The sequence below is a fragment of the Dendrobates tinctorius genome, unplaced genomic scaffold (assembly GCF_039654945.1).
Source record: "Dendrobates tinctorius isolate UK_male_01 unplaced genomic scaffold, ASM3965494v1 ptg000005l, whole genome shotgun sequence".
Taxonomy (NCBI): Eukaryota; Metazoa; Chordata; class Amphibia; order Anura; family Dendrobatidae; genus Dendrobates; species Dendrobates tinctorius.
The window spans coordinates 21,268,568-21,282,924 of NW_027361673.1; the positions used below are offsets into that span (position 1 = coordinate 21,268,568).

Sequence of the window (14,357 nt, forward strand, 5' to 3'; positions counted from 1 at the left end):
ACGTAACCTCAAATATTGTCCTTTTGGTATCCCTCTTTTTTGTGGAAGAGGATGATTGCTCTCCCATCTTAGAAGTGAGTTAGTAGCTGTTGGTTTCCTATAATTGCTCGTTTCTAGGATTCCATCAGTTCCCTTTTTGACACACACATCCAAAAATCTCATTTCTGATCTATGTACCTCATATGTGAATCTAAGGCCTAAATCACTACAATTAAGGTCATTCACAAAAGAGACAAATTCAGATTCTGTGCTCCTCCAAATCACAAAAATATCATCAATATAGCGTAGCCATAGGGCTACGCTATCATGTCGAGAATTCATATCGTTAAACACAATTTTTTCCTCCCACCAGCCCAGGAGCAAATTTGCATAAGTGGGCGCACATGGGCAGCCCATTGCAGTGCCCCTGAGCTGGTGGAAGTACTTATTCCCAAAGAGAAAGACATTATTTGTAAGGCAGAATTTCATAGCTTTTAAAACGAAATCATTATGTTTCATAAAGAAGCGTCCCCGAGACTTAAGATAGTATTCCACGGCCATCAGGCCTTTTTCGTGGGGTATCGAGGAGTACAAAGCCTCCACATCTATGCTCCCAAAAATCATGTCTTCCTCAAGGCATATACCATCCAATCTACATAGAAGATCACCTGTATCTCTAATATATGAACTCAAGTTCATCACAAAAGGTCTTAATATCTGGTCAAGATACATTCCTAGATTCTGGGTCACACTATTAATACCTGCCACTATGGGTCGACCCTTTAAAGGGGTAAGACCTTTATGGATTTTTGGGAGGCAGTAAAAAGTCGCCATAGTGTGAGGGAATCAGGAAGTCTTTTTCTTTTTTATCAATGACTTCCGAATCAAAGCCTTCATTAACTAACATCCTAAGAGAATCACATATACTCACTATGGAGTTAGATGATAATATGTCATAACTCAACCTATCCTCTAATATAGAGAGGCACATGTTCTTGTAGCTAGACGTATCCATAACAACAATGTTCCCTCCTTTGTCGGAGCTTTTTATAATGACACTCCTGTCATTCTCAAGTCTCTTTAGACTTTCCATCTCCTCTTTCCCCAAGTTATAGAATCTTGAGTTCAAGAGATCTCCTGATTTCATCAAATCATTTGTAACAAGATTAACAAAGATATCAATTGAGTTAACATCACCTGTGGGGGGGGGCATAACCGTACTTTTTTTCTTTAGGCCTGTAAATGGGCCCTCACCTCTAAGATTAGGATTATCATCCCCCAGGTGAAACAGGAACCGTACATCCTGTAATAAATCTTCGGAGATACCCAGTTCTTGGGAAAACCTCTGATCTTGTTTAGAAAAATGCTTTTTCCATTTTAATTTACGGGCAAACAGGTGTAGATCTTTCACTGTTTCAAAGATGTCTATGTCTGACGTTGGTACAAAAGAAAGGCCTTTACTAAGCACACACATCTCAGTTTCAGTCAGGGGGCGTTGTGATAAATTAATTACCTCTGGCCCTCTGGTCCGCTGTGTGGATTTAAGCGGTTTCTTAATGGATAACTTAGGTCTAAAAAATCTCTCTTCGGTGACCTCTTATGGGAGCCTCTATTAAATTTACCCCTTTGTCCTCCTCTTCCTCTACCTCTGAAATGTCTTGATCTACTCTCAGTGTCAGAAAATTCTGCCTCTGATGAGGATATATCAGTTTCTATTGGTCTATTATTCCTGACTACTTGTACTGAGTAGGCTTTATTATCTCTAAACTCTTGGCGATCTCTATTATATAACTTGTGTTTCTTCTCTTTCAAATGGTGCTGAAATTTTTCCAGAGTGTTTTGCAGATTGACCTCTTTTACAGAGAAATCAGACTCACTCGAATATTTTTTCGTGATCTCAATCTGCTCTCTCAGAGATTCTGTAAGTTAATTAAGATTACTTTTTTCTTCCCCTAAGAGGAGTCTCATAAATCTGATCGAACTCTCCGTTGCCTCTTTTTCCCACTTGGTGAGTAGGGATGCACTCCTATATCTGAAACCTGGGGTGAGGGTAATCCTCAGATGGCGAGGTACAATACCTTATCGTATATAATTCTCAAGACTCTGAACCTCCCACCATGAGGCTATCTGATCCCTATAGATTTTATCCAGTTCTTTGAAAGCCGCACTATATGTCAGGGTATATCTTTTTTGTGTAAACACTTTATCAGAGAAAACTTCTTTGGCCTCTGTAATCCATAGGTTTGTATCATTACCTGTAGTCAAGAAACCTGCCATAACCTATACTTATACGGTTTTCAGCAAATGATCTACTAGCTAGAAATAATATCTTCACCAGCAAGCTAGACAAATACTAGAAATTAAAACTAATAAACTTTGTTTTAATTTGATTAAAAAAGGACTTAGTCCATTTTAAAAATGCACATGTACAAAAACACAAACACAAACAAAAGAACCGCTAAATGCGGTAAGACCAAACTTCAGAAACTTTCCGGTTTACTCTTAGTGTCGTAGTCCAAATAATACACAGGCACTCCTTCAGAGTATCCGCTTAGTATAAATTTGTTTGGAACAAGCACTCTCTTATAGTGCCGTAAATTGTCTATATTAAATCCATTGTTTTTAAATCGATGTGTTACTTCTGTGTTACATCCATCATTCACACTCACAATGATTTTTGACAATTTTTGCAACAACAGCCTATATTATACACACTGGCATGGCACACAGTCTGAGATTCTTCAACTCGGTGTGAACCTATACATTGCTCTACTTATGCAGTTCACCACCTCCACAGACTTCTTTTAGAAAAAAATCTCGTATATCATGGAGAGATCTCACCCAAATATTACTCAGTAACGAGTTCCTCCATGTGACGCTCCCTTCTCCCTACGCGTTTCACCGTCCAGATCATCAGGGGAGTCTCTGGGTCAAACTTAATGCCTTCATGGAAAAAGTGCCATCACAGGGCTGTTCATTTGCTTGCTTTTTATAACATGCACTCATTAGTATGTTCCCGCCTCCTACAAGTAGGCCGGGTGTATGCCCATGACCACTTCCTGTTGATGCGTTACCATAGTGATAGACCTATTACTCATATGTTTCCAATACCACCTTCTGACTCATTCAAATTAAACCCTTATCACAGGTGTACTTAGACATATTACTAATCTATGATTGCGCAGGAATCAACCTCCTCATAGGGTATACACTCATGCGCCCTCTTTATACTTCGTTCAACTTATCGGGTTGCCTGGTAACGCGCTGACATCACTCCTCTCTCCTTCCTTTCTGGCGTGGACGCACCATGCCTGCGCGCTCTACCGTGTCAAGTCCAACCCTCTTTCCTATGTCAGAGCGCCTATTTCCTCCCATCACTGAGTCACCATCCAGGGGCACACCACGCCTGCGCACTCCATATGCAGCCGCTTCTTACAAGCTCCATCCTCTGAGTGCATATAATCCCATCACAGGGTTATCACATGGGAGCATTTGTATATCTACCCTTCACATGCGCTTCATCTAACACTTTCTTTGCGTCTGTCAGCTTATGTCAATTTTCATATAAGTATAATCAGCGTTATTTAACGAAGCGACAGTATATGAAAACTTTAGTATTTTTTTACAGAGTCAATAACGATCTATAACCGCATATAATTACAATTAACATATTTTAGCATTATATGGCAGATGTCCCCTGCTATTTGATAGTAAATGGCATATATATACTTTAATCACTATTATTAACGGAAGTGTTCCCTCTACAATCCCCAGGATACATGTGGGCATAGATTTTACCCTTGTATAAGATATTGGAGTTAATACATAATTGTCATTTTGGGCATACTTCACAAATTCATCATCCGATATTGAGAGCTTTAAGTAATAAAACTCTGTTTCAATACTTCTTGATTTTCTCTTTTCAACTATCTCAATCGATCACCTAGGACTATGTACAGTACTTGACTTGGACTTGATACATCTACCTTCGAGACGAAGCTTCTTGTCGTCTCTTTGTCTCACTTTAGTTTATTAAACGGCTTACCCCACACTTAAGGGAACAAAAAAAAAGACCATAAGTCCTATTAAAAAGGTGTAACCCCTTCAGTCACCCTCCAGAGTAACCCCACTACCCTTTAACCCCTATACAGGGATCTTGCTTTATGTGGGGCACAGTGGAGTTTGTCCTCTGGGGCTCAGCACTCATTGTATGTGGTATGATAGGTTATAAAAAAGCCACAAAGGATAGTTGGTCGTTCAGGCCTGTTGGTTGGAGTGTCCTCAACCAGAAAATCCATTTACATTCTTTCTGGAGGATCACTCTATCCCAATCTCCTCCTCTATGGGGGTAAGGAACTTTCTCAATCCCAATAAATTTACACTATTAGACAGTTTATTAATTGTCGCACTAGTGGGGTGATTTATAAGGCAACCTGTATATGTGGGATGGAATATGTAGGGAAAACCAGAAGAGAGTTCAGGAAGAGGATACGTGAACATGTTGGTGATGTGGTGAATCGAAGAGATACAGCCATAGCAAACCACATCAATAGGATACATCAAGGTGATTATAGTAAAATTCAATTTATTGGGATTGAGAAAGTTCCTTACCCCCATAGAGGAGGAGATTGGGATAGAGTGATCCTCCAGAAAGAATGTAAATGGATTTTCTGGTTGAGGACACTCCAACCAACAGGCCTGAACGACCAACTATCCTTTGCGGCTTTTTTATAACCTATCATACCACATACAATGAGTGCTGAGCCCCAGAGGACAAACTCCACTGTGCCCCACGTAAAGCCAGATCCCTGTATAGGGGTTAAAGGGTAGTGGGGTTACTCTGGAGGGTGACCGAAGGGGTTACACCTTTTTAATAGGACTTATGGTCTTTTTTTTTTTTTGTTCCCTTAAGTGTGGGGTAAGCCGTTTAATAAACTAAAGTGAGACAAAGAGACGACAAGAAGCTTCGTCTCGAAGGTAGATGTATCAAGTCCAAGTCAAGTACTGTACATAGTCCTAGGTGATCGATTGAGATAGTTGAAAAGAGAAAATCAAGAAGTATTGAAACAGAGTTTTATTACTTAAAGCTCTCAATATCGGATGATGAATTTGTGAAGTATGCCCAAAATGACTATTATGTATTAACTCCAATATCTTATACAAGGGTAAAATCTATGCCCACATGTATCCTGGAGATTGTAGAGGGAACACTTCCGTTAATAATAGTGATTAAAGTATATATATTCCATTTACTATCAAATAGCAGGGGACATCTGCCATATAACGCTAAAATATGTTAATTGTAATTATATGCGGTTATAGATCGTTATTGACTCTGTAAAAAAATACTAAAGTTTTCATATACTGTCGCTTCGTTAAATAACGCTGATTATACTTATATGAAAATTGACATAAGCTGACAGATGCAAAGAAAGTGTTAGATGAAGCGCATGTGAAGGGTAGATAGATATACAAATGCTCCCGTGTGATAACCCTGTGATGGGATTATATGCACTCAGAGGATGGAGCTTGTAAGAAGCGGCTGCATATGGAGTGCGCAGGCGTGGTGTGCCCCTGGATGGTGACTCAGTGATGGGAGGAAATAGGCGCTCTGACATAGGAAAGAGGGTTGGACTTGACACGGTAGAGCGCGCAGGCACGGTGCATCCACGCCAGAAAGGAAGGAGAGAGGAGTGATGTCAGCACGTTACCAGGCAACCCGATAAGTTGAACGAAGTATAAAGAGCGCGCATGAGTGTATACCCTATGAGGAGGTTGATTCCTGCGCAATCATAGATTAGTAATATGTCTAAGTACACCTGTGATAAGGGTTTAATTTGAATGAGTCAGAAGGTGGTATTGGAAACATATGAGTAATAGGTCTATCACTATGGTAACGCATCAACAGGAAGTGGTCATGGGCATACACCCGGCCTACTTGTAGGAGGCGGGAACATACTAATGAGTGCATGTTATAAAAAGCAAGCAAATGAACAGCCCTGCGATGGCACTTTTTCCATGAAGGCATTAAGTTTGACCCAGAGACACCCCTGATGATCTGGACGGTGAAACGCGTAGGGAGAAGGGAGCGTCACATGGAGGAACCCGTTACTGAGTAATATTTGGGTGAGATCTCTCCATGATATACGAGATTTTTTTCTAAAAGAAGTCTGTGGAGGTGGTGAACTGCATAAGTAGAGCAATGTATAGGTTCACACCGAGTTGAAGAATCTCAGACTGTGTGCCATGCCATTGTGTATAATATAGGCTGTTGTTGCAAAAATTGTCAAAAATCATTGTGAGTGTGAATGATGGATGTAACACAGAAGTAACACATCGATTTAAAAGCAATGGATTTAATATAGACAATTTACGGCACTATAAGTGAGTGCTTGTTCCAAACAAATTTATACTAAGCGGATACTCTGAAGGAGTGCCTGTGTATTATTTGGACTACGACACTAAGAGTAAACCGGAAAGTTTCTGAAGTTTGGTCTTACCGCATTTAGCGGTTCTTTTGTTTGTGTTTGTGTTTTTGTACATGTGCATTTTTAAAATGGACTAAGTCCTTTTTTAATCAAATTAAAATAAAGTTTATTAGTTTTAATTTCTAGTATTTGTCTAGCTTGCTGGTGAAGATATTATTTCTAGCTAGTAGATCATTTGCTGAAAACCCTGAGCTCTATTTGCCCTGTTGGCGGAGTGCTTCACTACCTCGACGATATTTGTTTGTTGGTAGGGATGGCACTTCTGAGTGCCATTCTCTTTTGAATCATTTTAGGGAGCTTATGGGCCAATTTGGAGTCTCATTAGCTCCTGATAAAACTGTGCGGCCTTGTCGCCGCCTTGAGTATCTGGGCATTACCATCGATACTACCAAGATGGAATTCAGCTTATCTGATGAGAAAATTTGTAAGCTGAAGGGTCTGGTTTTTGCTATGCTGTGGAAGGATAAAGCGACTTTGAGGGATTTCCAATCTTTATTGGGGAGCCTCAATTTCGCTCTTCGTATAATGCCTATGGGCCGCCCTTTTCTTCAGCATATGTATGAGGCTACAAAAGGGGTGTCTTCTCCGAGATCCCATATTCGGATTACTGCTTCTTTAAAGTCTGACCTGTTAATTTGGTCAGATTTTTTACAAGATTTTAATGGGATTTGCTGTAGCCAATCCCCTTTTTCTGCAGTGGAAGATTTAGGCTTATTTTGGCATGTTCTTCCTTCAAGGGGCTTTGGGATTCTGTATGGGAACGAATGGTGTGCTTCTTCATGGCCTCTTTTCTTTGCAGCGGTACATTTGAGTTTTAACGCTGTGGTTTTGGATTTGCTGATAATCCTAATTTGGGTGGAGCTTTGGGGCTCTTGTTTTTCCAATTGTTGGGTTTTGTTGCGTTTTTTCTTCCCCTGGGACGGTCATGGTCATTAACACTCTTTCATCCAAATTGGATATAGCTAACAAGCTTCTCCGACATATTATTCTTAAATGTTTAAGTCTTAATTTATGGCTGAGATCAGCCTTGCCCACTGATTTGCATGACAATCCTGCAGTTTTCCTCTCTCACCAGCAATGGAATAATTTTCTGGAGGCTTACCCTACGGTGAACCGCAACGGGATGGTGGTCTTTCCGAGGTGTGGTCTCTGATTCTAGATTAGCCCTAAGTTATGTCAGGAATTTGTTAGCTCCTTCAACTTATGCAGCTGCTAGGCAGGAGTGGTGTACTTTTTGTGATATGTTAGCCAATCGAGGCTTACGCCATTCGAGTTTGTCTAAGCTGCTCTTTGGAGTTTCCTTTTTCTTCAGCTTTACGGAGGAACTTCATTGATGAGCCTTTTTCCTGTTAGGCAGTTCCTAAAAGTTGTGAAAAAGCTGCATTTTACGGCGGATGCGCGCCGGCCAATTTCTTTGGACTTATTGCTTAAGCTTTGGTTTTCATTAAAGGATGTTTGTTTTACCCCATTTGAAGTTTGTCTCTTTCATTCTTGCTTTGTCACTGCTTTCTTTGGGGCTTTTCGCTTTGGGGAATTGATCTGTTATAGTCGTAATAGGGCCTCCGGCTTGCAAGCGGAGGATCTCTCATTTTTGTCTTCTGCAGTGACTTTGCTGGTTCGCCGTTCTAAGACGGATCAACTTGGATATGGTGTAAGTATAAAGCTACTGGAAATTCCAGGCTCTCCGGTGTGCCCGGTAGCTAATCTTCATCAGTGGTGTTCCTTACGGCCGCACGTGGTAGGCCCCTTGTTTGTTCATCAAAATGGGGAACCGGTTACTTGTTTTCAATTTTCTGCAGTACTTAAAAAATGCCTGGGTCGTCTGAACTTAGGGCATTTGAATTTTTCGTCACATTCATTTCGAATTGGGGCTGCCACTGAGGTGGCTAGAGCAGGTTTAGGGGATATGCAAATTCAGCGTCTGGGGCGTTGGGATTCTAATAGAGCTAAATTGTACATACGTCCTGCTCTGTTGGTTTACCTGCTTTATTCTTTTATAGGTCATATTATCATATGGATTGTTGGCCACTCATTCATCTTTTGGGCCCGAAAGAGAGCATTGGTTCGCTCTTATGGTGAGAATCTATCATTTGACACCTCGCAAGTGGCCATCTATTGGCTTGGGATGAGAGGCATGCGTTTGCCCCATGTGTGCCCGTGCCTTAGTCAACTTTCAAGGGTCTTCCCTACTCCTGATGTTATCTTATTGCACGTTGGCGGGAATGATATTGGAAAGGTCCCAACTTTAGACCTTTTAGCGTATTTTAAGCGGGACCTACATTTGATCAAGTCCATGTTCCCTGGGTCTTGGTTGATCTTGTCCGAGATCATTCCTCGCCTTATTTGGGATTCTGATAGGTTAAAGTTCATGGAGAGCATCAGAAAAAGGGTCAACAGGTGTTTGGAAAGATTTTTACAGTCAACAGGTGATATGTCTTATCGTCATGTCGATCTTGGGGGTTATCTTCTGGGTTTGTATAGGCTGGACAGTGTCCATTTGGGAGATATTGGCCTGGATATTTTTAATCTTGGTTTTCAGACTGCTGTGGAATCTTGTCCTTCTCGGCTGTGGGGGGCTTCTCATCTTTGATGTTCAGCCTTTTGGGGCAAAAATATCCCAATTTTATTGGGATGATTTTGGTCTTCGGTTTTAATAAAGAACTTTATTTTGGAAAGTATGGTGGATTAAAGGACTTTATTTTGGAAAGTATGTTGGTTATGGTAATTTTGGAGGAATTTGAAATAAAATGGTATTTATTTAATTATTTTATTCCGTTTTAAACCTTAATAAAGCCTCACGGCCACAAGATTTTATTCCACATCAGTCTGAGTCAGTTTGCCTTATTTATATTAATTTTATTAATTTAAAAGGGAATTAGTGGGCCTTGTGTTCCCATGCATATCTCTACCATGTATTTATAATGTCACTGCACTCACTAGTAAATTGGTAAACACCATAACGTGTGCGACGTCACATGGTGGAAAGGCCACCGAAAGGATAACTACACATGCATGGAAGTATGGGCATAATATTCAAATTCCGCCGTCAAAAATATCAGATTAGAAGACTGTAAATGCAATCTACCAAAGAAATAAAAGGGTTGTAAAGGGAAACAGACATATGAAAATAAAACAAATAATGCAATAATATAGTGAACAACAAACTGCAAATACCGAAGTGTACAGAAAGGTGCAAGAAGTGCAAAGTAAGGGAAATAAATACATATAAAGAAAAAAAGGAAATTTAATTAAAGTTATTGAAATTATTTTTTTAAGCATCAAATGTACTTTTTTTTCTTTTAGACTTTAGTTTTGGCTGTTTAGTGAGCATTTATACTGTTCTAGTTTTGATAAGGTGATCAGTTCCATAGATTAAATATACAGTATTTCTACACAGCTTTTGGAAAACAAACCTGCATCGCTTTTTGATAAATGTTTTTAGCGGAGTCAATGATAATTGAAAATGCAAACTACAATCCAACTCCCATTCTTTTTGAGGAAAGTATCTGTCAAGAAAATGCTTATAAGGCATGTGAATGACACTTTGCAAATTTGCAAACACTTTGTATGATTAATAAAAAATGAAAGTTTAAGTTACATATCCACTTACTGATCATCAGCCTTAACAAAATACACATTGTGTGTGCCAATACCAAGGAAAGCAGCTGCCTTCTTCAAGGAGTAGTGACACTGTTGAAAAAACAATAATGACTGTACACACAGATGAAAAATTAACAGAATGATTTACAGAAATATTGCATAAATTGAAGAATTAGATAGTCTAACACATATGTAAAAAGCAAATATACATAATGAATAATGAAGGGAAGCACAGTGCCTTGCAAAAGTATTTGGCCCCCTGGAACTTTTCATCCTTTTCCCACATATCATGCTTCAAACATAAAGATACTAAATGTAAATTTTTGGTGAAGCATCAACAAGTGGGACAATTGGTAGATTTGCAGTGGTATGATACTTCTTCCATTTCAATATGATCGCTTGCACAGTGCTCCCTGGGATGTTTAAAGTTTTGGAAATCATTTTGTATCCAAATCCGGCTTTAAACTTCTCCACAACAGTATCACGGACCTGCCTGTTGTGCTTCTTGGTCTTCATGATGCTCTCTGTGCTTCAAACAGAACCATGAGACTATCACAGAGCAGGTGCAATTATACGGAGGTGGATTATATTTATCATCATTAGTCATTTAAGACAACATTGGATTATTCAGAGGTCCACAATGAACTTCTGGAGTGCGTTTGCTGCACTTAAAGTAAAGGGGCCGAATAATTTTGCATGCCCCACTTTTCAGTATTTGAATTTCCGCAAAAATTTAAAATAACTAATAAATTTCGTTCAACTTCACAATTGTGTCCCACTTGTTGTTGATTCTTCACCAAAAATGTACATTTTGGTATCTTTATGTTTGAAGCATGATATGTGGGAAAAGGTTGAAAAGTTCCAGGGGGCAGAATACTTTCTCGAGGCACTGTATATGTTTTATTCATTACCATATGGACAACATGTAATGATTGCAACTATTTCCAAGAGTAAACACATATAACAATATATTACAATGGATAGTTATAGCCCATAGAATAATTTAACCTTACCAACAACTTAAGAACATCCTATCAGTAGAGATTTTCATGATTGTACAGTGAGTAGCTTTGTAAGCATGTCTAAGTAATGATTGAATGTATGACTGGGAGGGTGAAATAAAGTTACCGTATGTCAATGGCAAAGACCAATCTGCTTGAGTCATCTGGGTGGAACTGAAGCAGAGAACAACTCTGTGATTAGTGTCTTGCCTGTAATCACGTCTACTGTTCCTCGATGACGTCCAGCTCATATATTCTCACTCAGAGCAGGAAACCAATCAATGAACAGCGGATGCGATTACAGCAAAAACCTGATTATGGTCAGCACTGTTCACAGCTTCTGCTCTGCCCCAAAGACTAGAACAGAGAAGTTCACATTGGTAACATGAGTTCTCTTTCTACCTCCTAGTCAAACATCCAAAACCCACAATTATAACATCAGCTGAAATATTGTGCTGACAAATTCCATTTTACATATATTAACTTTGTACAGAAATTTGCCCTATGAAGAAAATACTGTATATAGATGTTGGAGATGTTATTTTGATAGTTGCTGCAGTGTAGCGCTCCTCTGAAATTTGTAGACCAGGCTGCCCATTCAAACTGTGTGGACAACTCGGTGCACTAAGCCACTCATGTATCACTGCCCATCGAGTTGGTGATCGCTAGGTCTGTATAACTTTTTTTAATCAGACACAATCTACTGTAAAAATAATATTTTGCATTCAGTAGTTGTAGTGGTAAATAATAATAATGTCAATATCTACAAACAAATTATTCTGCAAATATTTTTTTTTGCATCTGCTTTATAAGAAAAGTACATGTGCTGAAAGTGTACGCCAATGCACTTCATCAACAGTAAAGTAATGGAAAAATTTGGAAAATAGTTATACAGTAGTATTGAATATGATTGAAATTACTTTTTTCACCTTCTTGAAAACATCAAAAGCAGGTTTTCAATGTGCTGAACACACCACAGGACCATCATACTATAGTAAATAGACTGGCTGCATATATCTTGTCAGTACAGCTGTAGTTACCAAAATGAAAGTCCCTACGTATGGACGTCACCAAACTATTGGCTACAGCTCAGGCTTTGTACGCGATTTGTGCTCTGCATGCACATTATATACTCCTCAGCCATGAATTCATAATATCAAGAAGAAAAAGTTGCGGAATTATGGAAATCACGGGATCAATAGAGATGTCAATGGCATACAAATGATGAAAAAAATTAAAGCAAATTTATTAAAACATCTCAGTTTATTTGGTACTGAGTATAAGCATCAGAAATTCCTCCACTTACCACTTTGGCATGCTTTTATTGAGGTTATTAATGGTTGTCTAATGAACTTTCTGCACTTGGTTATGAAAATCATCAAAATCTGCTGCTGTCAGCTCCATTTGAAATTGCCAACCAGTGGCATCCCAGATGTGCTTGATGGGAGACAAATCCAGAAAGGCTGTAGGCCATACTAGCATGTTTAGGCCACACAGGTTGCTCCCAGTAGGAAGAGCAACATGCGGCCTAGAATTGTTATATTGCAAAACAGCTCTTGGGACACTTAACAGAAAATACCATACCATTTATTCCAAATCAATGTAATGCCAAGCGGGTAGTTTACCTGGAATAAAGATTAGAGGTGTACAGCTTTCATACATTATGCCATCCTACTCAATAATCCTTGTATGAAAATTTCTCCTGGGGGCCTCTTCACCATCTCCAGCAATCATTGCACTCATCGCTGAAGAGGATGGACCTCATTTGCAGTCTCTATAGCTCCATTACAGCCTCTGGTCTGGAAACCACATGGACAACTCCATGAAGAGGCCTTCATGAGGGAAATTCACAACTGTACTACTCCCAGTGTTAGAGTACCGTTACACTTAGCGATGCACCAGCGATCCCGACAATGATATGGATCGCTGGTGCATCGCTAAGTGGTCGCTAGTGAGCTGCCACACAGGCAGATCTCACCAGCAACATAGCGGAGGTCGGGGGTCGCTACTTACCTGTCAGACGCGGCGATCCTGGCGTCCTCCCGCCCGACTCCACGCCTCGCTCGTCGGCGCCACAGGAAGCGCAGCAGGAAGTGGCCGACGAGGAATGGTCCAGGACGTTCTCGCGCGACCAACGACGAGCAGCAGGGGAGCGGGTCGGAGGTAAGTATCAGACATAGCGATATCGCTAGCAATATCGCTGCAACGTCACAAAATCGGTGACTTTACAGCGATATTGCTAGCGATATCGCAGTGTGTAAAGGGGGCTTTATTGTGTGAGTTGGTGTACTGAACAGTAGTTTGGTCTCTCTAATCTTTATTCCACTTACACTATCAGCTGGATGTTACATTGATTTGGTGTTGCAATCAGTGGAGCATGCATTTCTTCTTAGTGTCCCAGGATACATTTTTCAACATGACATCAAGCTGCATGTTACTTAGACTACTGTGAGCAGCCTAAATGTGCCACCATGACCTGCAGCATGTCTGAATGTCTCTACCATTAAGTATATGAGAGGTAATTGGTCGGCAGTTGTGAAGGGAAGTGCTAGCACAGGATTTTGATTATTTGCATGCCCAAGGGAATCCCGTGTGGCAGAACATTCCTCAGACAACCATTGATAACCTCATTTATAGCTTTACATGATGTGTAAGTATGTGTATTTTTGCAACTGGAGCTCAAACTTGAGTCAATAATGAATAAGTTCAGATGTTGTGAAAATATTGTTTGCATGTTTTCAGAATTTTCATGCAATTAGCATGTCTATCGATTTGATGATTTTCATAATTCGACAACATTTCCTTCCTGGTATTGCAATTTCAATATTGAGGAGTGTATAAGCTGTGGAAATTTCTCAACGTGAAATTAGATAAAGTGGTTACTATGGCCTCTGACCCATTATATTGTTTTTTCAACTGTTACCTATCTAAAGAGTACAGGTTAGAAAGAACAGTTAAACTAATCGCACGACTTCTCATAAAAAATCTTCATTGACAAGACGCTTTGGAATGGGCAAAATCTAAATGAAAACCTAACATATTTTGTAGCACACAAACATATAAAATGTTTCACAAATACTAAAAAGCCCTGATGCCTGTCAATGCTCATGTCAATAAGGAACCTCATTAAAAATGCAAACCAGCTCTTGACTTTGTGGCTCATTTTTGCCCGAGAGTCTGCAATCTGTTTTAGCTTGAAGAAATGGTTATAAAGAATGAGTTTAGAGGTGTCATTCAGAATATATATTTCTTCATACTCATTCATTTAAATATTTTTAAATGAGTCTAA

At 39.6% G+C, this 14,357-nt stretch overlaps 1 protein-coding gene across 1 annotated transcript in view; it reads right to left on the reverse strand.

Annotated features, from left to right (window-relative positions):
• Window positions 1-14,357, reverse strand: part of GADL1 (glutamate decarboxylase like 1) — a 657,207-nt gene that overhangs the window by 323,799 nt on the left and 319,051 nt on the right. The window contains exon 7 of the mRNA XM_073568647.1: window positions 10,078-10,157. Coding sequence (XP_073424748.1) covers window positions 10,078-10,157 — 80 coding nt within the window. The remainder of the gene's footprint in view (window positions 1-10,077; window positions 10,158-14,357) is intronic.